Source organism: Python bivittatus, unplaced genomic scaffold, assembly GCF_059951505.1.
Source record: "Python bivittatus isolate LINGU-HERP-01145 unplaced genomic scaffold, Pbiv_v1 ctg000480_np1212, whole genome shotgun sequence".
Taxonomy (NCBI): Eukaryota; Metazoa; Chordata; class Lepidosauria; order Squamata; family Pythonidae; genus Python; species Python bivittatus.
The window spans coordinates 24,975,965-25,001,049 of NW_028277075.1; the positions used below are offsets into that span (position 1 = coordinate 24,975,965).

Here is a 25,085-nt window from a genome sequence, read left to right on the forward strand (position 1 = left end):
AGAGATCTAATTTAGGCATATCAAAGGCCAATTATAAACTGTTTCGTATCAATAATAAATAACTAATTTTTGCAGAATTGTATGCCTTCACATTAAGATACTGAGATTTAAAACTGGTAGAATCAGAATCAGTGCAATTTCCCAACCCTGTTGACTCAGGATATAATTCCTTCTTCTAAATTAGCAAGAACACACTCTCTTACTGAAGTAGAGAAATATTCTTTCGTGGAATCTCTTTAAGTTCACTGAGCGTGGCCACCTTTCCTGCAAAGCTGTAGTTGGGGTTATAATCTGTCATGATGGTAGAAGTACGGATTTTGCTTAGGTTATACTCTGGACTCTGAAGATGGGCTCTGGTTCCTTCTAGCTGCTTCTTCTTTCGATGATACACTGAAAAGAAAGAGCATAAATGAGAATCTGAGAAGAACAGAGAAGCAATTAAGCCATGTGAACAATGGATGTAGTAACATTCCAGAATCTCTATCTCAACATTTTTGGACTTACTCATCTTAGTATTTTTAAGTTTTGTTATGATATTTTTGCAGAGTTACAGTGCTGCAAGTCAGCCTTTTTAACTCATCAGGCACCCATACAAACGCTCTGAGAATGTGCCCTAGACAGGAGCAGATACAGTCATATCAGTGAGAGGAATAACTACAACTCTTGAAATACAATACTTTTTAATGAGGCTCTAATGCAAAACCTTCAGCAAGTTATGGATTTATGATTGTTTAAAAAATTATGTAGGTGTAATATGGTACAATGGCAAGCTTAAAAGTACAAGTCTTTCCCTCTCAAAATGAACAAAAGAATTCAGGAAAATCAAAATACAATTCTCAGTGGTGACTTGAAAGGGGACTATAATGCAGATGGTGGATTAAATATACCACACGGAAATATATACATGACTACAAATGGATTTAGGCATGAGGTAGCTTCTTTTAGAAGAAAAGTATGCTTATTTAATCAGAAAGCCTAGGCCTGGAAGCCCAAGATGAGATTTTAACTACAGATGGACTGAATTATTTCCTTTATTCATCAAAAAAAATCGTAAGATGAAAAACTCAACAGTATGAAACGGAGAGACACACACACACACAGACACAGATATTAAATGCCATAGCTGTTGTCTTACTGACATCTATGACCACTGAAATGTTGAGTCTCTTTACTTTGGACCAGCTGGCAAATCAAGCCATGCTTTGACTCTTCCCCCACATGTTTCTGAATGACATTCATCCCAAAGGGAGCAATGATGTATCCCCTTGATTCACTGGACATTTTGTAATTCTAAAAAAATGAGGCAATTCTTTACCACCCACTGCATGAAGCAATGAACAACACCTCTTTTATCCAAATCAAAGTGCACAGTATCCAAAGCCAAACAATTTTGGCATATAAGACAGGAAACCCCACTAGAATAATCTCTTGCAGAATCATCTCTTGCAATAAAAATGTGGAAATTGCAAAGCAAATAACTAGCCATTTTCTGCTCTTCCATGATACTTAACATAGCTGCCTAAGGTAGCCAACTCACTTGACTAATATTACACCTGTCCTGATCACATTAACAAACTGTCCATGAATCAGCAAACTTCACATGCTTTCAATTATCCCATTCCCTTGTTTTAAATAAAATGTTTAAAATATGAGCCTGTGTATATCTTTGTTTAATCAGTTTAGTATTTTTAGGAATCCTTTGTTCATGATTACTTTTTTAATCAAGTAGTTCAATGAAACTGCAGCTCTGTGTGAAAGCGAGGTGATCTTGCTCTTTTGAGGTGTTCACCTTATTCTCTCACAATCATATTGGGTGGATCCAGACTTGCTGTCAAATATGAAAAGAACTGGGATCCAGTGGAAACTCCCTGTTGGCGTAAGGGGGCAGATTTGTACATTCTGTTTCTTTCTCTGCAGTCCCCCACACCCTCTCTCATTCTGCTTTTGATGGTGCTCTGGCCCTCTGGAGAAGCTTTTCAGGGAGCACAGCAGTCTGCAGAGGAAGGAGTAATCTGCAAAATTGCCCCCCTGCTCTCATCCTCTAACATAAACAAAACATCAATAAGCCCAAATCTGGATCTGAACCACTGTTTTACAGACTGTCTGTAGTTTTCCAACATTCCTTCCCAAGACTTACCAATAGATAGGCTGCCACAAGTGAGAATCATAACAAGAACCACAATCACAGCAATCACTGTCAAGAGGAATGGGAGAGGCAAGTGCTCTTCTGGAACGGGTTCCCGGATGACTAGACAAGACATAATATATAAGCCCATCACAGATGCTGGTGAAATGTTAGGAAACAAAACTTCCAGAACATGGCCACACAGCCCGGAAGACCCACACCAGCCATAATACAGTATATAAGCGTTTATATTTCAGCTTAGGACCCTAAGCAGGGTTTCTTAAAAAGCCCAAGCACTGGATTAGAGCAAGACTCCTTCTATTCCAGCATTTTGTTTCCACCCCAGACTCTAAGAAGTTCATAAACAGAATGTGGCCAACTCCTTGTTCATAGAAAACTGAAAGAAGAAGCATTGGGGGCAAAAATGTGTCCCCAAATTACAAGATAAAATACAGAGGAAAAGGAGGAGCTGGAGATGAACGAACAGCACTATAAAATATTGGTCTTGCTTTCAAATGATAGTTGTTACTGTAATTAATGTCTCTGTATGTCTCAATGACTCTGGGTGGCTCACAACAATAAAAGAAATTACAATACAATCAATAAAACATAAAAAAATAAAGATAAAAGATGGCAAGTGCAATGAAATGAGGGGTCTCACTCTCCCTCACCAAAGGCCTGGGTGAAGAGCCAGGTCTTCACAACTCTTCTATACAATTGCTGTAGATCATTAGAAAACCCCTTTAGAAACATCATTTGTACCTAACAACCTGTCATCACAAGGCTGATCTTCATGTCCTGCTAACCATGAGGTGATCTGTGGCATTGGAGAACTCAACAACTGCTTCTGCCCCCATGCCTCTTTCTATCCCTCTGAACCTTGGCAGCAGTGAGGGAGGGAAAGAGTAGTAGGGTGGAAGAGAATTAGGGTTCTCTAATACTATACTCCTTTTCCACCTGCTTCTCTTGTTTCCTTTGCTTCTCCTGACATCTCTCTGAGCTGTGGAAAGTGATCAGGGAGGAGGGCTGGCAAGAGTAGGGGGTGGGGGAAAGAGGGCAGGTAGCATTACAGAGGGGCATCTCCTGGTGAGTGTTGCCCAGTAAAGCAGGTGAGCTTCCAGGGGCTGTTAGTCTAGCCATGTTTCAGGCCTTATCTCCTCCCTTAAAGGCAGTGATTGGTTGCCTTTTTCCCTGCTGGCAGGTGACAACACAGGAGTCCACCAATTGATTCCCTTAAGCTGTTCCAGATTAAAGCTGTGAGGACAGCACCAATAGCTGTCCTTGCTGCTGGGACAAAACAAGGCTTAGCAATAGAGCCATGAAAAGTATAGCAGTATACTTTCATGCCGCTTCATGGACTGAAGAAAAGCACATTAATGCTGACATTACAAAGAGCCCATGGTTAACCTCACTTTTCACCCCAAAATCCTGGGAAGTGCAGATTAATGAGGTTGCCAAGGGATCTTTAAACTACAAAGTTTTACCACACCATTTTTAAGGAAATGGTGTCTATTTGCTATTAATACTTGCTACTTTAAAAACTTAGATGCTACCCCTCCAAAGCCATAAGTAGTTTACAAACATTAGAACTGCAGCAATATAGAGATACTTGTCGAGATGAGTGGCTATACAAACGGAATTAATAAATAATAAATAAGTACAATAAAAAACATAAGTAAAACAAAATGAACAGATTTAGTGCATAATTTTAGAAGTGTTCCTTGGGGAAAAGGGATAATTGTTAAACCAGCTTATTGCTTCTTTGATCTGATCCTGGTGATGCTTGGAGAAAGCAAGAAATAGAACTTCATTTTATTTGCAAAGCATTTTTTCATATATTACCTGTGCACGAAACATTGTCACTAGCCAAGATGGCCCCAGCTGCACAAATACAGATCGGTAGGTGACTGCCGGGCTGTTGTTTGCAGATACCTGATTGGCAATGGCTGCAATTCACATAGACTTCAATGACCACTTCACCGTGACTCTCCATAACTAGAGGAGGAAGGAAGGAAGGAAGGAAGGAAGGAAGGAAGGAAGGAAGGAAGGAAGGAAGGAAGGAAGGAAGGAAGGAAGGAAGGAAGGAGGGGAAATTATAGTTCAAATGTTTCTGAAAAGTACATCTCTAACAAGGTGTACAGTTGTAAACTGTTAGGGAAGAACTGCTATTTCCTCAGTAGGTCTTTTATCCATATACTTTTTCTAATCCTAAGTGTCTGAATTGGCTTCAGCAGTGTTTTGCCCAAAATCTGATACATATAATCACTGGGAACATATCTTGGAGGCTACCGAAGAATACCTTTTCAAGGCAGAACTTAATGTGGTAGGCAAATACATTTGCTTTGATTACTGACTATACAAGCTATCAATCAGTAGAACAGGCTGCCACATGATGGGGTGAGTTCTCTTTGTTAAAGGTCTTCAAACAGGGAGTGGATGGTCATCTGTCATAGATGCTGTAGTACAGTGTTTCTCAACCCGAGTTTCTCAATCCTCAAGATGTGTGGATTTCAACTCCCAGAATTCCCCGGCTAGCAAGTCCACACATCTTAAAACTGAAGTCCACACATCTACTTTAGTAGATCCTGCACTAAGGGGGGTGCCTCTATGATCCCTTTTCATGATTCCAACAGGGAAAAAACAAAAAAAGCTTGTGGCCCCTTAAATATAAATATATTAATTACAGCAAAAAGTTTCATTAACTGAAGATACATTCTAAACTGAATTCTAATCCACAAAAGTTTATACCCTAAGCCAGTGTTGTCCAAACTTGGCCACTTTAAGATGGCTGGCTGGGGAATTCTGGGAGTTGAAGTCCACTCATCTTAAAGTGGCCAAGTTTGGACAACACTGCCCTAAGCAAAGCTGTTAGTCATTGGTACAATAGAATTTGACCTTATTTTGCTGAATCAGAAAGGGTATTTTGTGTGCCAGCCCAGTGAAAATGTGTTCATTATGGATGTATTTATTATGGAAAGCCATTCCAATTCATGCATGCCAGAACCTGCTGCCATCAGAGCTGCAAGCAGTTACCTAGGGCAGCTCACATAAGCAGCTTCTGGGGAGGCCAGATTTGAACTTCAAACATGCTGCAGCAAGTTAATGTGTCAGACGTACTGAAAGCATTTTTTAATCTGTTTGGACGATGCCCTCAAAAATGATTCCATTATATTATGTAGCAGAGTTTACATACAAATGGCATATTCTTATGTGGTGTTGAATCCCCATGCTTGACACCTAATCCTCCCTATGTCCTAAGAGTGGGGTACAAAAGGCACATGTGAGTAGATCAATATACTTGAGGGACAAGATAAATGATAAGGTACATCCCACTGTAGGGCTATATTTGACCTGCCAGAGGCCTCAAGAAGATCTCCCCAATTGGATTCACAAAGGAAACACCATGCTGCCCGTCAGCTGTAATGTCATCTGTTTCAGAAGCATGTCCACCTACAATTAGAACAAAGGGACATATTTAACAGGACTACAAGGATCCATAGGTTATCTAGTTGCCAATTGATCCAAACTTAAAGAATCTGGAACTAACAGAGAACTTTTGTACTAAGGTCACACTACTGGGTTTTTTTCCTGAAATTTGCTGGAAAGGGATTTAATTCTATGGTTCAGAATAGCCTTTAGTACAATGTTACATCTTCATTCTACCTGGCCAAATGTGGCAACATATATTTAAATTCTTTGCTACACCCACAAATTTCTATGGGTTTGATTTTTTTCAAATGATGAAACACTACTAGGAATACCCTCCTTGCTTGTTTATCAGAAATGGAAAATATACTGCTATGAATGCAAGTATGCACTGTTTACTTGGACAGTAGCAATGATGAGAACTAAACTTGTAGAGACTGATAATGTTATGCAGGTTGATAAGATAACATGAAACCATGTTTTCTAGATACAGTGGTCTCCATTTCTTTTTACTAGGGATGTCCTGGACATGGGGCAGCACAATAATTTTGGAACAAAATGAAGATTCAATCTGATATAAACTAAGCTTTATACCTTTGTAGCCTCCTCCTCCTCCACCAGATGTACAAGCTCCTCCTCCACCACCAAAACCACCAGAAGTGGCCCACTGGAGTTTCTCTAATGCTTGGTGGCAGGCATCACCACCTTCTCCACCCTCCAGGAGTGATTTCCCAGCCCAGGGAAACTGGGTGATACTTTGCCAACCACCACCTCCACCTGTACATTATGAAGAGAAAGATAATGACATTCACAGATAGATGCTGGTATTTTATTTCATTTTTGATGAATATAATAGGGTGAAATTGCACATCAGTTAGAGGGCAAAAATAGATACATGTACACACACTTTAAAAAACAAATTAATAAGCATTAAATTAAATATATACAACCCATTTCCAATATTTTGCTATTATACAGTATATTGGCAACACTATACATTTCTGTGCCAGTGACACAAATTATGGAGACCCATTACAGGAATGAAAAAAAAATAGTTTATATTTCTATAATTTGTCTATATAATAGTTTATATAAATAATTTGTATATTTCTATAATACTGCCGGGGTGTATGGGGTGTCCTTGGAGGGGTAGCACCTCTGGTGGAGGGTCCTACCATGCCCTTTCTAGGGCTGCTCATTCACCTTTGGTCCCCACCTGGTGCTTAGCTCTCATCTGTGGCTCCAAGTAGTTGTAACATGTGCAGTGGCCACACACCGATAAACCACGTGAGGGTAGCCAACAGGTCTTCGACTCTTGGTGAGATAGGGGATTTGTCTATCTCAGTGTGTGAAGTCTGGCCCTGGCAGACTGAGTTGAGGAGATTGACCAATGGACCAACAGTCAAGAAGGCAGGCCCAGCAGGCATTGTGGAACACTAAGAGCACAACAAGAAATTTAGATGCCCTGGTCATCCACTGCAGCAGGAGATGTCTCCAGCCAGAATGATTTTCCTTGCCACTGGATTAAGGTCTCTTATGCCAAGAGAGTGGGACTGCCCCTGTGCAATGGCTGTTCCATTTAAAACTCCATCACTCAGGGGCTTCTGTTGTGCAATTTATCCATCTACAACTCATCTGCAAATCATTTCAGTCCAAGTCTAATTTGTTGAGCCCTGTAGCAATGGGGGAGTGGTGAAGCAACAGGTGGAGATAACCACAGCTCTGTAGACTTTCAGCTTTGTGGAGATACAGATGTTGTGTTGATTGAGCACTCTAGTAAGCAGCCACCCCAGTGCCTAACTGACCTTGCCGATCCTGGAGTCAATTTCTTTGTCCAAAGACCCATCACTCAAGAAGATGCTTCCCAGGTATTTGAAGCTGTTTACATTTGTCAGCTAGGTGTCATCAACAGTGATTTTTGGTTCTACAGGGATGGTATTTGGCATGGGATAGTAAAGTACTTCAGTCCTGTTCAGGCTGATAGTCATGCTGAAGAGCATAGCAGCATCTGAGAATTTGTTATCTGATTGCTAACCTTGTTTGAGCACATTTTGAAGAATGGATTATATTCCATCAGTTAGACATTTTCCTGTTGAGATCTTCCTCTTCAAAAGTTAAATCTAATTATGGTTTATTTTTATAGTTTATTTTTATAGTTTTCCAAATCTTACCCAACCTTTTCCTTTCTGTGCTTAAACTTCCATGGATTACCTTTAAAATTTGGGGCTATTTTCAAAAGCGATTGTTCTTTAGGGCTACCATATCTGCAGTGCAAATATCTGAAGGACCATTAAGGTGAAACAAAGAGTTTTAAATTTTTATATCTATATATCTGTATCTGTCTCTATAACTGTCTGCTATCATTTCACAATCATCTGGATTTTTGCGGTGCAGATATAGTGGGCCTAGTTGTTCCTCCAATTCCCAGTACCAAACACCAACAATCATGAAGGTTGCTAACTATGAGTCCAAAGGACTTATTCCTTGAATCTACTTCCAAGAGTCCAAGAACATTTATTTTTAGTTTAATTCTCCTTTTGGACAACTGCTGTTATATAGGTCAGGGTCAACCATCTTTCCCCAGTGCTACAAGCCTCAGAAAATCCTAACGCAGCAAGCTAAATTGCATATTACCAAGGGTAATAAAGCATAGGGAAATAAACATAACTTTAACAAGTTATTTTTCTAAGTTTCCTTGCAATGTGGTGTGAGGAATTTTCAGAGAGAGAGAGAAGAGCTCATCTCTTACTCCCTGTGTGCTGTTATGGCCCCTGAATATTTTCTTTCTCACACAAAGGCTAAAGAAATGCTTTCTTTGGTGCTGATGGAAGCTTTTTTTCTAAGTTTAATTGCCCAGTGACGAGAACAATTTTCAGGAGAATGGCAAAGAAAAGAAAACTTGGGTGAGTATATTAATACTCTGAAAAAGGATTTTACACCCAGAGAACAATTCATGCATTGGACTTTATCTGGAAAATCCTCTCTTATCCATGGCACTCATGGGATAATTGTCATTCTCTCTTGACCCAAACTACTTCACGGGTCTTGCTGTGGGACAAAAATTAGGGGAGACTCCCTTGGATGCCATCTTGGGTTCCTATAGAAAAGGCAGGACACATTTTCAGCTAAAAACAGGATTTTCACAAACAAAGAATGGCAAACTGGAAGCTATGGAAAGCCTTCTTGGGCACCCACAAACACAAAGTTGGCAACCGATTTGGAAAAAGGGAGCTGGAAATCATGCCAAGAGGGAATTTCAGAGTGATATAGAAAGGACCACGAACTCATGAATCTAGTGACATCTTAAAGACTAATGAGCATACCTATTCCTGCAAAAGCTTTTAGGTTATTAAAAATATCGACACCGCATGTGTAGTTGCACATTCTGTAACCCACAATAAATCTTAGCCTTTCTACAGCATACTTCAAATGCTTAACATTCAGTATGGTATCTCTGTGTTCTTTCAAGAACAGCATTTCAAGAAAGGCCCCAAGGTGAAAATAAGCTCTGGCTGGTGTCAGTTTGCATCTACAAATGTAAAATTAGCATATATAAGCGTCACACTAACCCATTTCCTGTGAAGTATCTTAAATTTATATAATTTCAGCAGATGTTGTTTGCTCAGCTGCTGGCCCGTGATCAAGAGCAGATGCTCACCTGCTGCTCCAGTTCTCCCACTGACCCCAGGTGTTGCCGAACTGTTCACATACTGTTCCAAGAACGCGTCGTCCAGGGAGTTCTCCTGCGCCTTCAGATAAGCCTTTCCTCCACCCCCTGCCGCAACAAGCAAAGGTTCAAAAGCGCCATCCTTCTGCTGCTCAAGAAATCACACACACACATACACACACACACAAACACAAGGAATCATTAAGGAAACATAGTAGGTTCAAAGTCAAGCACCAAACAAAAAAAAAACCCCAACAGACATGAAATCTCCAACTGGAATGGCTGACATTCTTTGGCCTGAGAGGCAAGCAGTTGAGCGCAGTAACTCTTGAACAATTTTACGCCTGACTCTAAAACCGCTAGTGCCGGAGTCACACGATTTCCAGCTTTATAGAGCAAAGTATAGGGAGGGTAGGGAAAAGTTATGGCCTTTCAGCTGTTGCAAGACCAAAAATTGTCTGATCTGATCGAAAAGGCTTAAAATATTCTCTCTGCCGAAGAATTCTAACTGCATTAAAGACACTACAGTTCTGTACCGAACAATTCTCAGCATTTGCAGCAAACCAAAGTTCCCAGGTACCTTTGAAGGAAACCTTGCCAATGAAATTGGTCTGCTATCAATGGCCTCTATTCTTTCAAAGAACAATGGTAACAATTCAAACCCATCAGTGTGGAGAAGGACAAAAAGAAAAAGGCAGGAATGCACGTAATGTTAACTTAGGGGTAATTCATAATTCAAATTGTCTTGGGTTATTTTAGGATTGCTTGGTGGAGGTTTCAACCTGGGGCTGTATCATTTATCAGCTGCTGAGCATATGAGCAATGAGCGCCCTGATATCTCCCTGTTGCAGTGACTCTCTCCATTGTCTTATAGCTCCATCATGAGTTATATTTTTATCTCTACGTTTAAATATTCTCCAGATAGGGAACTGCTGCAACTGGCCCTTAAATACTGCTAACTGGATACTCCTTAGTAACCACTTGCAAAAGAACATGAAAACTTACTCGAAACACATAGGTGGCTCCTCCACCCCCGCCCCCTCCTCCAGCCCATTCAGTCAGTCCCTTTTCTTTCTTGTACTCTTCTTCAATTTCTGACGATTCTCCCAGGCAAATCTGCTTAGTGTGATGGTTAATCTGAAAGAGCAGAGGGGAGAAAAAGAATTAAAATCTGGAGAAGATTTTTTTATTTAAATAGATAGACAACTGCGAATATTTTCCCTTGAATCTTAGATTTATTTGGTTGATATATTCTGCCCTTACTCCAGGAGCTCAGTGCAGTGGTTTCTAAAGTCCCTTTTTTAATTGTATTACAGTATCAATCCTGTGAGGTAGATTAAGTAGAGAGATAGATAATCAGACCCACCATAGATGGTTTCTCCAACTCTGCTGCTGACCATGCCTGGTTCCATACACCACACTGACAGCAAGACAGCATTACTGCACTGAAAGTCCCAAAACACCTGGATATCTTAGCATCCTTTGATAACCAAAGATCTTTTTTTCTTCTCCCTCACATCAGCTAGTGAGAAAGCTTATGTTTCAGCAGGCTCCTCCTGTGTTTTTGCAAGTTGGCATTCTTGCTGGGCAGACTGCCTGTCACATCCCCAGTCTCCTAATTCTACTTCATCAGCCCATCTTAGGGAAAAGATCTCAAATGCAGTTTGGCTGGCTTGCTACCTGCTTAGGTTTTACTGGGATAACATACTTCACAGGGCTTGCTAGAATATCTCCATGGTGAGCCAAAGCCTTTTTGCTTCTCTTTTTGTGAAGGAAGAAGTAGGCATTGGTTAATTCAGAAACTGCTGGGAGTTCTGGGTGGGGTATCAACCTAGTGACCAGCAAATCTGAAGGACGGGATGTGAGGGCTGATTGGCTGGTGTCCTCACAGCTAGTTGGCTATTGGCTAGTTTGTGCTGAGCAATGATTAACAGAAGATGCTCCCTTCAGATTTGAAACCTATGGTAGACATCTGCAGATGGTGAGGATAAAGTGGGGGAAATCCCAGATTGGGTTTAAAATGCCTAGGAGTTACTTGCAAATGTCATGGATAGCTAGAAGACTGATCGTACCACCTGACCAACCAACGAGCTTCAGTGACTGTATATGGACCTGAACCTAGGTTTCACCTGAACTAATCCAACAAGCTAACTATAGCAAACTATTCTTCTTAGATTATACACATCTGTTTTATTATTCATGATCAACAAATCATAGATTGCATGTATTTACTACTGCACAGAACTTTCGCCTTTTTGAAAATCCTGAACAAAGATTTTTTTTAAAAAGTCTGTTCAGTCGTATCTGATTCTTGGAGACTGCCTGAATAAGTCCCTGCAGTTTTCTTGGCAAGGTTTTTCAGAAGTGGTTTACCATTGCTTCCTTCCTAGAGCCAGGACTAGAACTCATGGCCTCCCGGTTTCTAGCCTGATGCCTTAACCACTACACCAAACTGGCTCTCAAATAAAGATTGGGATTGCTCATTCTTCCCATTAGCAGAAAATGCCACTTTTACCATTTTCTCTCTTTTGTCTAAATACTAGGATTCCCCCACCCCCAAATATATCAGTAACAGTAGTTTAAAATAAATTCAAAGCTGATCAATGTTAGATTTCAATTTACCATGGAACATTGTCAGTGCTCTAACTTGGAATTCTCAGGTTTAGAAGGAAGGCCTTAGAAACGGAATCATAAATAGCAATTTATCTCCAAGTTGGATAGAAAATAATTTTTTAAACAATTTCCATTAGCAAAGCAAAGTTGTTCACATCAGACAACTACACATCACCTGGAAGATTTGTTCTTATCTACTGCTGTTCATACGAAGCTTTCTTATGCCACAACAGACTATTTGTCCTCGACCAACTGTTCTCACAATTTGTCTACTGTCAGTTCTGGTGGGTAGCAGCAATCTAAGCTGTAACACAGATGTCTTCTATATTACCTGCTATCTGAATCATTTTCATTGTAGATGCTACCTGCAACCTTCAGCATAAAAAATATGCAAACCAAACAAACAAACAACTATCTGGGAAGAAATGTGTTTTGCCCAAAGACTAGTATTTAAGTCACAATTCATCACTGGTTGTAATTGTTTCATTAAGATAAATGAGAATGGAGAAAACTTTACAACACAATGAGATACGATCTTGATGGTAACTTTTCAACATTTCCATGTAAGTAATATTAAAAATAGTAATTTCTTTGACAGAAGGTGCAGTAAAGTCCACCCTGGAGAGCAATATGGTTTACATATGAAGGACAGCATGTGGTAGCTTCAGTGAAGCGAATAATAGAAGAAACTAAATCAACTTTTTTTTTTGCATTTTTTTGTACAAGCTTATTGACAGTTTATACATACAGCAAAGTTAAGGAATAAAGATTGTACAGTACTGGAAATACCATTTCCAGCAAGTTTTCTTTCTGCCCAAATAAACCGTCTCCCTGACTACAGATAAACCTCATGACACTCAGACAGCTTGGCTGCGCCTTCCTTCTGAATTGCTATTAAACACACAGTCTCTCACCTACAGCTTGAAAGTGCTAACAGTGCAGAAAAGGTGTTACCAATTATTTCTGCCCTTGTCATTCCTTGCCTATGTAATATTTCTTTTCTTTTCTTTTCTTCCTCCCCACCCCTTTTTTAAAAGCTTGTCTTACTGCCTTTTCCAGATAATTTGGTACAGCTTCTATTTCCCCATGGTTCCTGAAAATGAACCGGAAATTTTCTCTCTTCCTGTCTGCGCACTAAAGATTAAAACCTGTTGTGCTTATATATCTAAAGAAAATTAACAGAAATTCATCCAATTGAAATTCCCACGATTCTTTGTAGGAATTTATAACAGAGTGATAAAAAAACAAGGATTTGTACTGCAGATCATGACCTCATGGGAGAGCAAGATGAAACAGATAAAAGCTTGACACTTACAGACCCAAAAGACAAACATTCTATACCATACGCTATTTATTGTTCATCCAAAAGGTCCAGCAAAGAAGACACTGATTGGAAACTCAGGAAAAAGAATGCCAGAACATCAAGCTAGTAAAAAACCTCTCCTTTGCAATCCTATTTCCTACAGTATTTTGGAGCTATCATTATTGAGAAGACGGCCTCCTGAAATATCCTAATCAACCTGCATCAAGTGCTTGATGTAGAAAGTGTGCACGCCTCACCCTTAGGCAGGCATCTTCCCCTTGTTGCCCCACCAACATATAGAGGAGCTCATCTTTTTCCAGTTGGAAGTCAGCTGAGATAAAAATACCATGGGACCGCTTGTTGTGGTTCTTGGCTCCTTTCCCTCCAGCTGCTCCATAGGCTGAAATCCTGGAGAAAAGTAAAGCAGTTAGGAAGAAACTCTACAGCTCAAAGCGAGGCTCCAAAGTGACTGCAACCATGATCTCTTCACAGCCACAACCCTGTTCAGGTTGTGAGAATTCAGGAGAAGTTCAGCTCAATATCAAGCCCATCTTTAATGTGATTGATTGATTATGTGCCATTAAATTGTTGTCAACTCTTAGCAACTGCATAGATAGATTTTCTCCATGACGATCGGTTCCTAACCTGGTCTTTCAGGTCTTCCAACAGTGCACTCATCACCACTGTAACTGAGTCTATTCACCTAGCTACTGGTTGTCCTCTTCTTTCCTTTCCTTCCACCATTTTTTATTATATAAAATCTTTAAAATATTTTATTCCTACATTAAATATATATTTTAAAATCACATGGGTAGAAAATATAAAATCTTTAATGTAGGAATAAGAATACTAGCCTATTTTGATGTAAAGATTACATGGCTAATGTACTGAAATAAAGCGGGGGGGGGAGGGAAATTCCAGATGTTGCTGGACTATACCTCTCACAACATCTTGGACCACTGGCCATATCAATTGGGACTGATGGGAGGTACCATTAGATTTCTTGGCTTAAAAGTTTGTTTGTTTGTTTGTTTGTTTATTTATTTATTTATTTATTTATTTATCAAATTTGTCACCACCCATCTCATTGAAACGACTCTGGGCAGTTTACAAAACAGTTAAAATCAATCAAAATTACAAAATTACAATATACTATTAATAGAGAATAAATAGATCCAAGAATAACTGACAGTCATTCAGGGAGCGTCATCAAGGCACCAGCCACCTCCATGATTGGGTAAGATTGTTATCACCCCACGCAAGCTGGCAGAGCCAGGTCTTTAGTCCTTTTTGGAAGGCTGGGAGGATAGGGGCCTGCCACACCTCTGGGGGGGAGAATATTCCAAAGGGTGGGGGCAACGGCAGAGAAGGCTCTCTTCCTGGGCCCTGCCAGCAGACATTCTTGTGCTGACGGGGTCCACAACATGCCCTCTCTGCCTGACTGGATGGGATGGGTTGATGTGATGGGGGTGAGACAGTCCCTCAGGTAACCTGGAACCATGCCATGTAGGGCTTTAAAGGTAATAACCAACACATTGAATTGGACCCAGAAGCAAACTGGCACCCAATGAAGCTCGTATTGTAAGTAGTCTTATTTCCTCACCTCATCACGCTGATACTCACGTATATCGGTTTGATGCTGGCACTTTCCAGACTTGTACCCCTCGTAGCTTTCCCTCTTTCACCACAGTCACTGATACATTGGTATTGTGATAAGCACTATCACATTGTGCTTGAGTTGGCCCTCGAGGCCCACCGGCCCCACAGGATGTAAACCACCAGAGATTAACAGGTGTTTCCCCTAATATTAGAAAAAGATTCAGAGCTGTGACTAACATGTCAACTTCACTTTTTTCCCAGACCATATTCACACAACCTGTCCATAATAAAAAGGAAAAGCATCATTGTCTGGCCAGCTCCTACTTCTGATTTCTCACTAGCTTTTCTAGATATAGCAACAGCCATATTTGCCTACAAATTCATTTCTTCCATGGGGAATATGTTACTAATAGCTTTGCATCTCTCAACTATCTCAGTGACACATGTTGTGTAAATTTTTATGCATTACTGTAGCCTTTCTGTAGCAGACATAGAAAGATTATACAACCTTCTGTTTTGAAGGCTATCAGGAAAATCTTCAACATAAGAATGCCTTTCCAGTGAAATACAGTACATACATGACTGTACAACTCCCATTTTTCCTCTTTTCCTGCCCCAAAATTCTCAGCAGCTTCCAGATCACAAGATATAGTATTTCAATTTATTTAATGGCTCTGACACTTATGGCAATGCAGCAGCACTGAATATTGTGATAGACTTTGTATCAGAATTGCTTCATTTCTTGCTCCATTTAAAGTTCTCTTTTACCTTTGCCTCCTTTTCCAATGAAATTTTAGTCAGAATGGCCACTTTGAGAGGGCATCAGATTTGGGCAAGGCTGAATACCATGTAAGTTTCTGAATTTACAGATGTGCAAACTGGTTAAAAAACAAATTTTTCAGGGCAAATATATGTTCTGGATCTTCAGGTCTTCACAGTTTGATTCCAACTTGAACCAGATGCAAAAATATCCAGCAAATGCGATTTTGTGGTGGCAGCTGTTTAGCAAATCAAGTAACAAATTGTGTGTGTGGTGGTGGAATCCTAATGGAATTCCATCAATTTCTACTTTGTTAATACCACCACAATAAATAAATTAAATATTGCATACACTGTTTTTTTAACCAGAATAACAGGAACCCTTGAACTGGAGCTGCTTCAAGAAGTATATGTATTTCACTAGCCACCTCCCAGGCAGAACACATCTATGAACTGGATTTAGGTTCACTCCACTTCTTTTTAACAAAATAAACCCATCTATATAAAAATGTATGCATAGATTCAAGCCTGACATAGTTCAGTTCATGCAAGTAGCATACAAGTGAATGATTTTGGAAAAGAAAACAACAGATGGGCGTGGGAACTCTGATCCAGGGTGAAACTCAAGCAGGAGGCAAAGAGCACTTAACTTTTTTGCCCTGTGTTATGATCCCAGTTCAGGGACCACAGTCAGACTCCTGAAAATTGTCTGCTATTCACATTTGCATAAATAAATAAATAAATAAATAAATAAATAAACAAACATTTTTAAAATATTTATTTATTTATATTTCAAATTTGTCACTGCCCATCTCACATTACTGCTCCAGTGCAAAAAGTCAGAGATTCTAGGTGTGAATCATAATTACAGTAGGCATATTCTTTCCATTTTTACCCACATACCCACATACCTACCAAACTGTTTATGCTAAGGAAATCAGGAAATACAGGAAATATGGCTGAAAATTAAAAATTATTAATTTAAGAATTAGCCCATTCTTTCCGTCCAAAAGGATTGAAATAGCTCCTGTAACTTTCTTTGGATTAATTAGTGGTAAGAGATTAACCTTTTTTTAATTTGTACTCATATCTCTATTGGAGATAGTCAGAAGTCACTTTCTGTTTCATCTTTCTATCTGTTCTCACTATTTCAGTTTTTGTCTTTTTCTTTTAGTTCTATTTTCCTTCTTTTCTATACTTTCCGATATGTATTTGAACTCTGCTTTTTATACATCTTAACAAAAGTTTTAATTAAAAAAAAAAAGAAATAGTTCATGTAATTTTCTATAACTGTGTTGTTGTTCAAAAGCTGCTTTATTTCAGATGCCTAGATTTAGCATTATGTCAATAATTATGTCAGATTTAGCATTATGAGAATAATAAGTTTGCTATGGGAAGAAATCTTAGCAACAAATTAGTTGTAAATGAATGCTACGAATGGATACACAGTGGATAGTCACCTAAAAGAAGTGGCTCTTCCAAAGGATTAAAAAGACGTTCATCCAATCTATCAGTTTCCAATGAGTAGTGCTGTTTTCCATCAGTCTGATTTTGTTTTCTTCCTGCCAGAATTTGAGAATGGGTGAAATGAAAAGACAGAAGAAGAAAGAGTTTGGATTTAAAAAATTTTTTTTTTGCCTAAAATCAAGAAATCCTATCTGCAAGACTTCAGTACAAGTGGAACTCAGAAACCTGCAAAAATGGCATAGAAAAGTTATTTGCCATCTCTTTCTATTCATCTCTCCAGTTCTCTAAATTCTGAGACTAAATTGGTTAGGGTGGAGCATAAACCATTTTGCATTTTCTCCTGGGTGTATAGGCCTAATTTAGATTGTAATGTAGAGAGGCTGGTTTTGCCTCTCTTCCTAAACTTTCTGCAAGGCCACAGTAGTTTTCTGCATTTGGCTTATCAAATTATTGACTGATTTTACATTCTCTAAAATGTTGAGCTGGCTTGTATGTTGTAGCAGGAATTGTTACTGAGTTGAAAAAATGCTACCTATATCCAAGGACAGTGTTGTGACTTGGTGACTATTTTGGCCAGTAAATAATCATTCCCCTCATAGAAGGCAGGTATTCTTATAGTAGCAACAACAGTAACAGAGTGAAGTCTGGAATAGTTGCAGTGGCATCTACAGTGATAGGGATAAAATGAATTCATACCGCAATATAGCAGAAAGCATTGGAAAACTACCACATTATGTTTTCCCAGGACAATCATTAATGGCTGAAAACTATTTGTTGTTGTTGTTCAGTCGTTAAGTCGTGTCTGACTCTTCGTGACCCCATGAACCATATTGCACCAGGCCTTCGTGTCCTTCACTGCCTCCCTGAGTTTGCTCACTTTCATGCTCATTGCTTCAGTGATGCTATCTAACCATCTCATCCTCTGCCGTCCTCTTCTCCTTTTGCCTTCAATCTTTCCCAGCGTCAGGGTCTTTTCCAAAGAGTCCTCTCTTCGCATTAGGTGACCAAAGTATCTGAGCTTGAGTTTCATTATCAATCCTTCCAATTAAAACTATTACAGAATCCTTAAAAGAACAGATAGCATAGATGGTGGCCAACCTGAGGTAGGACACAGTACTAAAAGAAGATGATGCAGTAGCCCTAACTTCAGAGGTGAAAGCCTTGACATGCATGCATGTTTTGGACAAGTACCAACTGAATACATGACAACAATAACGAAAACAAATTGCACAAAGAGATTGTTAAGTGCAGTTTGCCAATGTTAATAATGTTCCACTTTTGAACATTGATTATTGGTTAACAAATTAGGTTTTTTTAGTCCTTTGTGTGTGTGTTTTGGGGCGGGGAGAGAATTAGCTACAGAGATAGCTGGAGTATCATACTGTTAACTACATTCCATTTATGGTGGTAACTCAGGATGAAAATCTTTGATATGACATACTGACAATATAGAATTTCCCATTTCTGTTTCTTCCAATTTACTGGGTTCAGTCTACTGCAGCATTGTAAGGAGAGAAACCATAGTACAACATTTTAGCCACTGCTACATAATCTCATACTGTTATTTGAAATTTCGTACTATATAAAGCATTTCTGTTCTCAACAGATGCTGAACACACTCAGAAATAATTACTTTTCCCCTCCCTTCTCCTTGCCAGAGAAAGCTATGAACAATTTCTTCAGTGAGGCCCAGAAGATTTCTCAGGTATCATCCTGGAAGAAGAATGCTAGAAACAGCTTTCAGCAAATAACTTTTTCCCATGCTCTCTTCTAGATTAAAAGCAAAACAAAAAATGAGTAGGATGAATTGTGGGAGATGCCTCCACAATTGCTCCTTTTTGCATGCCCAGAAAGGTCCAGTACAGATACATATTTGGGGGCAGTGGACTGCAGAGGCAGGATATCTCATGCAGTGTTGCTCAGTTTGTGAACGCACAGGGGGTGACGGTAGAACTGATTTGTGCTGGACAATTTCCATACTGTATCAGGCATTATAGCTATCATACCACAGCTGTGACAAAACTGAAATTAATGTAAAATAAACTATTTAGATTAAAGAAAAACCAAATAGCGGCACTTGCAACTGAGCACAAAGGGGTTATTAGACTCCTTGGCCTTCAGTTAAACTTTTTAGGAAGCTAAAAATCATGAACTATTCCCAGCTCAGTTGCTGACATCCAGAGAAAGACAATCAACTTAGTCACTATTGCAGGATGTAGATCACTCTTTGGGACAATGCCTTCGTTTGTATGTCTGATTCAGTCTTTAATGGAGCAGCATCTCAACCAACTGTCCTCAGGCAGTTCTCCATGTTCAAACAACTTTTCCTCCTTTTCTGAAAAAAATTCAAATTTTAAGGACACTATCTCTATCTTAGTCATAAAACAGACAACCATATTCCTAGTCTCACTGGTAATGGTTTAATCATGCAAATTCTTGTACTTCTGGGATTCTGCAGTCAATATATCAATGTATGATATTAATGCATCCCATTATACCTAATCTGTATCACAGGATAAGAGCTCTGGTCTGCAATATTTTAGTAGAGTCTGCCTTTTGAATTTGAGGGCCAATTTGAATTTGAGTTGCTTCTACCAACTAATTCTTTCATACACAAAGCAAGGCATCGTCTCTTTTATTTTATATGAACAGTAACAGAGAATTTGATAGAGCTTTATCCACATTTCCTTATGCATTTTAATCTCCCTAACCTCCATATGCCCAAGTTCCCACTTACTCTCCATCATTTTTACTTTGAATTTACTGTTACTGTTCAACAATTATATTTAACTCAAATGAATGAAAGTTCACCACTCTAAATGTAAATGCACACTGTAAGTTTTGCTGTGTTCCACATCTTATTGGTTGGTTCAAAGGATGGACACCAACCTCTGCTCTTGACCTCACCTGATTAAGTTTTGAAGTTGCTGGTGGTAGGCCAAATCACTGCTTCACTTTTATACAAGCTATCAGTTGATATATTCAAGCAGGATAAAATCCCACAACCAAGCTAAAGACTATCTGTGTCAAAATACAGATGTTGCTGGAAAGAGATAAGGATGCCTCTCTCCAAACTATATCCTAGTTTCTGATCATATGGGTAGCTACTCTCAGAAAATAAAGCATTGGTGGTAACCTCTGCAGTGGTTATCTATGGCACATCATGGCTGTCTTGGTGTATAGCATCTGTTAACAGAAGAAATTAAGCCTAATTGTAACAGCTGCTTGCCTCTTATGCACAACTCCTACAGAGGAGATTTTCAGCAGCAGGCTATCAAGCCCAAGCTTATAAAATAAAGAGTTAGGAATATAGAAGTATTATAGGTTGAAGTGGCAAGAACAACCAGTGCATTTTCTAGTCAACAGCTCCTGGGCCCAGAATGTTAATCAGAGAATGGAAACTGCAGTAAACAGTAGAAAGAACATTCATTATCAATGAAGAAGAGGGCCAGCTAATCAAAACTGTATTTTCACAAGCTGTAGCAGTGAAATATCATTCAGCTATTCAGCCACTCCTTCTGATTCATACAGACCACAAACCACTTCCACACTGCATTCTGTAATGAAAGGAGATGAATTAAATATATGACGTATGAGGAAATGAGTATTTCCATCTTAGCAAGAAGAAAATTAAGCTTTCTTCCTGCTCTGCTTCCTTTCTTCCTCTTCCTCCCACCTCCCTTCTGCAAATCTTCAGACTTAAATCTCTTTGCCTATCAATTAATTGGAACTGTCAATGATATCCAAAGTCTCTCTTGGCAAAGAAGGATGTAATTTTATTACTGAAAGCTGCTGGGTTTCTCCAAAATGTAATTGAATTAGAAGAGGATGAATGAAATGGCTTGTACCCAGTAGGAAAACAACAGCAGCTTACAGGAATTCAAATAGCAGCAATGAACCTGAGCATTTTTAAAAATACCATCTTATTGATGTGTTCTAGTATTTTTAAAATAAACATGCTGCCTTAGTTGTACAACAACCTTTTCTAATCTGATGTCGTCCGTTGGCTGTAATGGCTAAGAATTCTAGATGTTGCAGTCCCAACATTTTTGGAGAGAACCAAATTAGGGAAAAGGGCTGAACAATATGCCAGAAACCTAAACCGACCTTAGCAATCACCAAGGATATTCTCTATTTTATGATATCTGTCCTGAAAAGTTCTTGTTTCTCCTTTAACTTTAGAGGAGACACTGTTTATGATTTCTTAAAACTTTTGTTAATTTGCATACATAATTTGCTATCCAAATTATAAATTGCCAGTGAAAGTGAATACAGATTCACAGAACATAGCCTTGAAGTAGTTCAGACTATTTGTTTGCCTTGCGTAGGCTTTGCCACTAAACTCTTTTTTGTACTATAAAGGATACAGGACTTGGGTTTGGCAGAAAAGGATGGAAGTATAATATTTATTGTCCCCACTGCCAATCTCTAGCCTTCTTCTACTACCTCTGTTCTGTCTTGCTACCAGATGGTGGTTATTCTGATTTTCGGTAAGCAGGGTATATTAAGTGTAGATATAGGTAAACCCCCTGGGTTTGTTGCCCTCTCCTTTCTGAACATTACCAGCCAGTGGGAAATCAACTGTGAATCCCAAACACTTTGTTTGGGAGATAGCTTTGACAGATGGCTAAATCCACAGGCTTAGCAATCTGTCAAAACCTGGTACTTCCCCAAGCCTGAGAACTGCTAATCCATGGGGTGAGAGGGCTGACGGGTGAAGCAGAAGGCTCTTTCCCCCTTTACAGGGGGGCGGGGGGGGGGAAGGAAGTGCAAAGATCAGCTGTTTGGTGGACTTGTCATGAGTGTGGGTTTAGCTGATTGTTGGAACAGCCTAGTAAAGTGCTTTATTAAACAGCCCCCTCAACTGCAGATCAGATGTCTAGCTTATTTGATAGTGGGCTTGGTGCTGGACCCACCTGCCTTTCCTATTTTAATATAAAGCCCTCCCCACCCCACCCCACCCCACCCCACCCCACCCCACCCCATAGACACTGCCCAGAGTAACTTCGTGTGAGATGGGTGACTATATAAATTTGATAAATAAATAAACAAACCAGATGTCCTGTGCTTGTTTTGAATGAAAGTTTAGTGCCTTGTCTCCCATAGTCTGCTGGACAGCTGATCTGAGGACTCTTCCCAACCTAGCACTCCTTGCTAAATCCCACCAGATTCTGGGAGGTGGCAGATACAGCTAAAGAAGTTGGTGTGAAACAGCCAGACTTTCTGACTTCCCAAAACAGAATGGTCCTGGAGGAGGGAAGTGCCCAGTATCAGGCTGAAGTGGTCCACCTGTCTTCACTGCTGAAAGCAACCCATATCGGTTGCGTTAAAACAGATTTTGAAATTGACAAGAGTTGCTTTCAGTTTAAGGGCAGAATGCCATCAAGAACTAAGGATGATTTAAGACTGCCTTACATAGATTGGGAAGAAAACATGGCAGAAAATAGATACAAGTGGGGAGAGGCTCCAATTACACTGAGGCAATATATAGGTGGAGGAATTGCTACCTGGTTGTTTCTACTCCACAGCACTATTTTGGTAATGACAATCCTGAGAACTTCAGCTTATTAGTTGAGATAATTCAGATGATGTGGGGAACCAATAGATGCCATGCTGGTTTTATTGCTGTGTGAAGGTTCACGTGAAGTAATCCTTTGCTACCCTCCTTCTAAAAATTCAATTCCTTTGAACTACTCTGAAACTACAGAGAGACTGGACACCTAATTTCTGTTCAGGCATCTATCCATGTAACATTTGACCGGCATTTCACAAAGTATCATTCAGGGATGACTTAGGCTCTTTCTCTGTACATGGTATACTAGTGGTCTGGAAGAGCTAAACATGTGTTCAGCAGTCTTTCAAAAGATTTATCTATACAAAAACAGCTGCCAGTTGACTTTGAGAAAGATATGCCACTAATTCTGTCCCAAATGAGTTCATTGTGAGTTTTCTGCTGCTTCTGCCTTTCATGTGGCTTCATTTTCTATTTCAATATAATTTTGTGCACTCTGTGAGGTACTTCCAGATACCATCAACTGCAACCATTCACTGGACCTGTTTCCTTCCAGCAATTTGGAAGTTGGGGTAATATTTATAAAGTTCTGCTAGTTTCCCCTTCCAGTCTAAGTGACAAGAATACAAGTAGATCTGTATTCGGAAATGGCCTGACAGGTTACTGACATGGAACATCTCCACACTGGTTTGTTACCAGCTTGGGCACCTTGAAAGGTAGCTAAAGCTTCCATCCAATCATGAACTCACACTTCCTCAAGCTACTTCACCACAGTTTAAGGACAGTGACTGGTGGTAATTTTTCCTGCTAACTAGTGATGCTGGCTGAGAGACAAACAAACGTAAGGGAATCCATCAATCAGTACTCCTAATTGTTCTGCAATTCAGCTATAAGACCAAGTAGCAAGCCTCATCAATGAGGCAGATTAAAGCTTGGGCATCTGGGCAGTGCAAATTATCTCTGCATTGTTTTCTGCTGACTCAACAACTGGAGGAATGCATATTAATGTGGCTGTGAGAAAGAGCCCATGTTAGCATCCCCATTCCACAGAGCCAGCCAATGGGAGAATGTCAAAGACAGCAGCCTTCTTATATCCCACTCCTCATTTTTTTCTTTCACTGTGAAAAAAGAAAGGGGGGGGGGAAGGAACCCAGTCAAACATGGGGAGGGGTCGTCAAAGCCACTCTTTGGAGCAATTGCAAAGGAGAAGCAGCTGGTAATTAGTTGCTTCACCTACAGGGAGAGGGGAGAAATCCCAGGGGCTGGAAAGAGTTGGAGATTCCGCCCACCACACAATTCCAGAGGAAACTGCAAAACTATCTTTGCAGTATTTCCCTGGCCCAAAGTTCAGCTTCTCATGTTGTGCAAACGCAACAGGGTGGAGAATCGGGCAGGTCTTGCATGCGGAAGGATCAAGAGCTATAGCAGAAAGGCAGTGATCTAGTGATGTTTCTAGTGAGGGCAGGGATTTGGAGCCCATTTTTCATGGTATGGGGGATTTCCTCTCCCTTCTCCCACTTTTACACCTATCTGACAGTAATACAGCCATCTCCCACCAAATTATCACTCAGTAGCTTGCTGCCAAATTTCAGTGGCATACTGGCTGCGGACTATAAATACATATTATTTTTATAATTAAAATATTACCCATAGAAGAGACCTTCTGATTTCAAGGGGGAAAAAAAATAGGTTGCTGTTTAATTTGCTTTATTGTGGCAATTATCTCAAAAGACATTTCACATATGTTAGATTTAGAAAAGGGTTACTGGGAAAAAGTGCTACACACAAGCAGTTAAATTGCTTGCTCTTGTACCCTCAGAACATAACACTTCCTTAATTAGAAATAACTCACCATTAGAGAAGCAATCCCGACCAAATGTAATGTTGTCCACAGCAATATCAGCTTGTGAATTCCAACCCCAGTTAGCAAGGAGCTCCAGATGAAAGCTTTTTAACAAAACATATTGGGAGAGGGAAATAAAATAAAACAAAAACATTAAAACTTAACCTACAGAATAGAAGTGTATGAATTAATATGAAAATTAGTAATTTCATAAAAATGCATAAGGATGATAATTCTGAAATGGAAGCTACAGATCAGCAATATCACTTGGAAAAATATTAAGGGTGCTCCTTACTTGACTGAATTTCATAGGTTCCATGAAAACAAATACCCAGTTTTTGAAATAAACTTACTTTATCAAAGCGGGCTGCCAACGTTGCCTGATACAGCACAACCAATTAAGAGTTGTGTGGCATTTTAAAGACTAAAGCAATTATTATGGCAGCTGATGGTAATCTGTGTTGGGTTGCATATTTTAGAACTTCCAGCTAGTGTATTCCCTTAAACATTAAACAGAATTATGCCCAATCAGGGGACTTGTTTAGCTGCTATGGCTATAAAACCAAGTTTTCCCTATAAAAAGCAGTCTCCCTTTTAGTTGATTTGTGCTATGAAAGGCAGGCCCCAAGCCTGGTGTCCCAGCTGACCAACTTAAATGACAGTTACATGACATATGAGTTTTAATTAAAATGGACCCAGAGGTGATCTGGACTTTGTCATGTACAGGTCAAATCCCCCAACTCCTCTCCTCATAGACAGGATGATTGCAGC

The 25,085-nt window shown here is 39.6% G+C and overlaps 1 protein-coding gene across 1 annotated transcript in view; it reads right to left on the reverse strand.

Moving 5' to 3' along the window:
* The window catches only part of LTK (leukocyte receptor tyrosine kinase), a 111,345-nt gene that overhangs the window by 19,346 nt on the left and 66,914 nt on the right, over positions 1–25,085 (reverse strand). The window contains exons 10-20 of the mRNA XM_088145484.1: positions 24,324–24,418; positions 16,953–17,054; positions 14,758–14,935; positions 13,392–13,542; positions 10,224–10,355; positions 9,210–9,366; positions 6,146–6,328; positions 5,477–5,575; positions 3,968–4,120; positions 2,138–2,248; positions 204–390 (exon numbers count right to left, since the gene is read on the reverse strand). Coding sequence (XP_088001610.1) covers positions 204–390; positions 2,138–2,248; positions 3,968–4,120; positions 5,477–5,575; positions 6,146–6,328; positions 9,210–9,366; positions 10,224–10,355; positions 13,392–13,542; positions 14,758–14,935; positions 16,953–17,054; positions 24,324–24,418 — 1,548 coding nt within the window. The remainder of the gene's footprint in view (positions 1–203; positions 391–2,137; positions 2,249–3,967; positions 4,121–5,476; positions 5,576–6,145; positions 6,329–9,209; positions 9,367–10,223; positions 10,356–13,391; positions 13,543–14,757; positions 14,936–16,952; positions 17,055–24,323; positions 24,419–25,085) is intronic.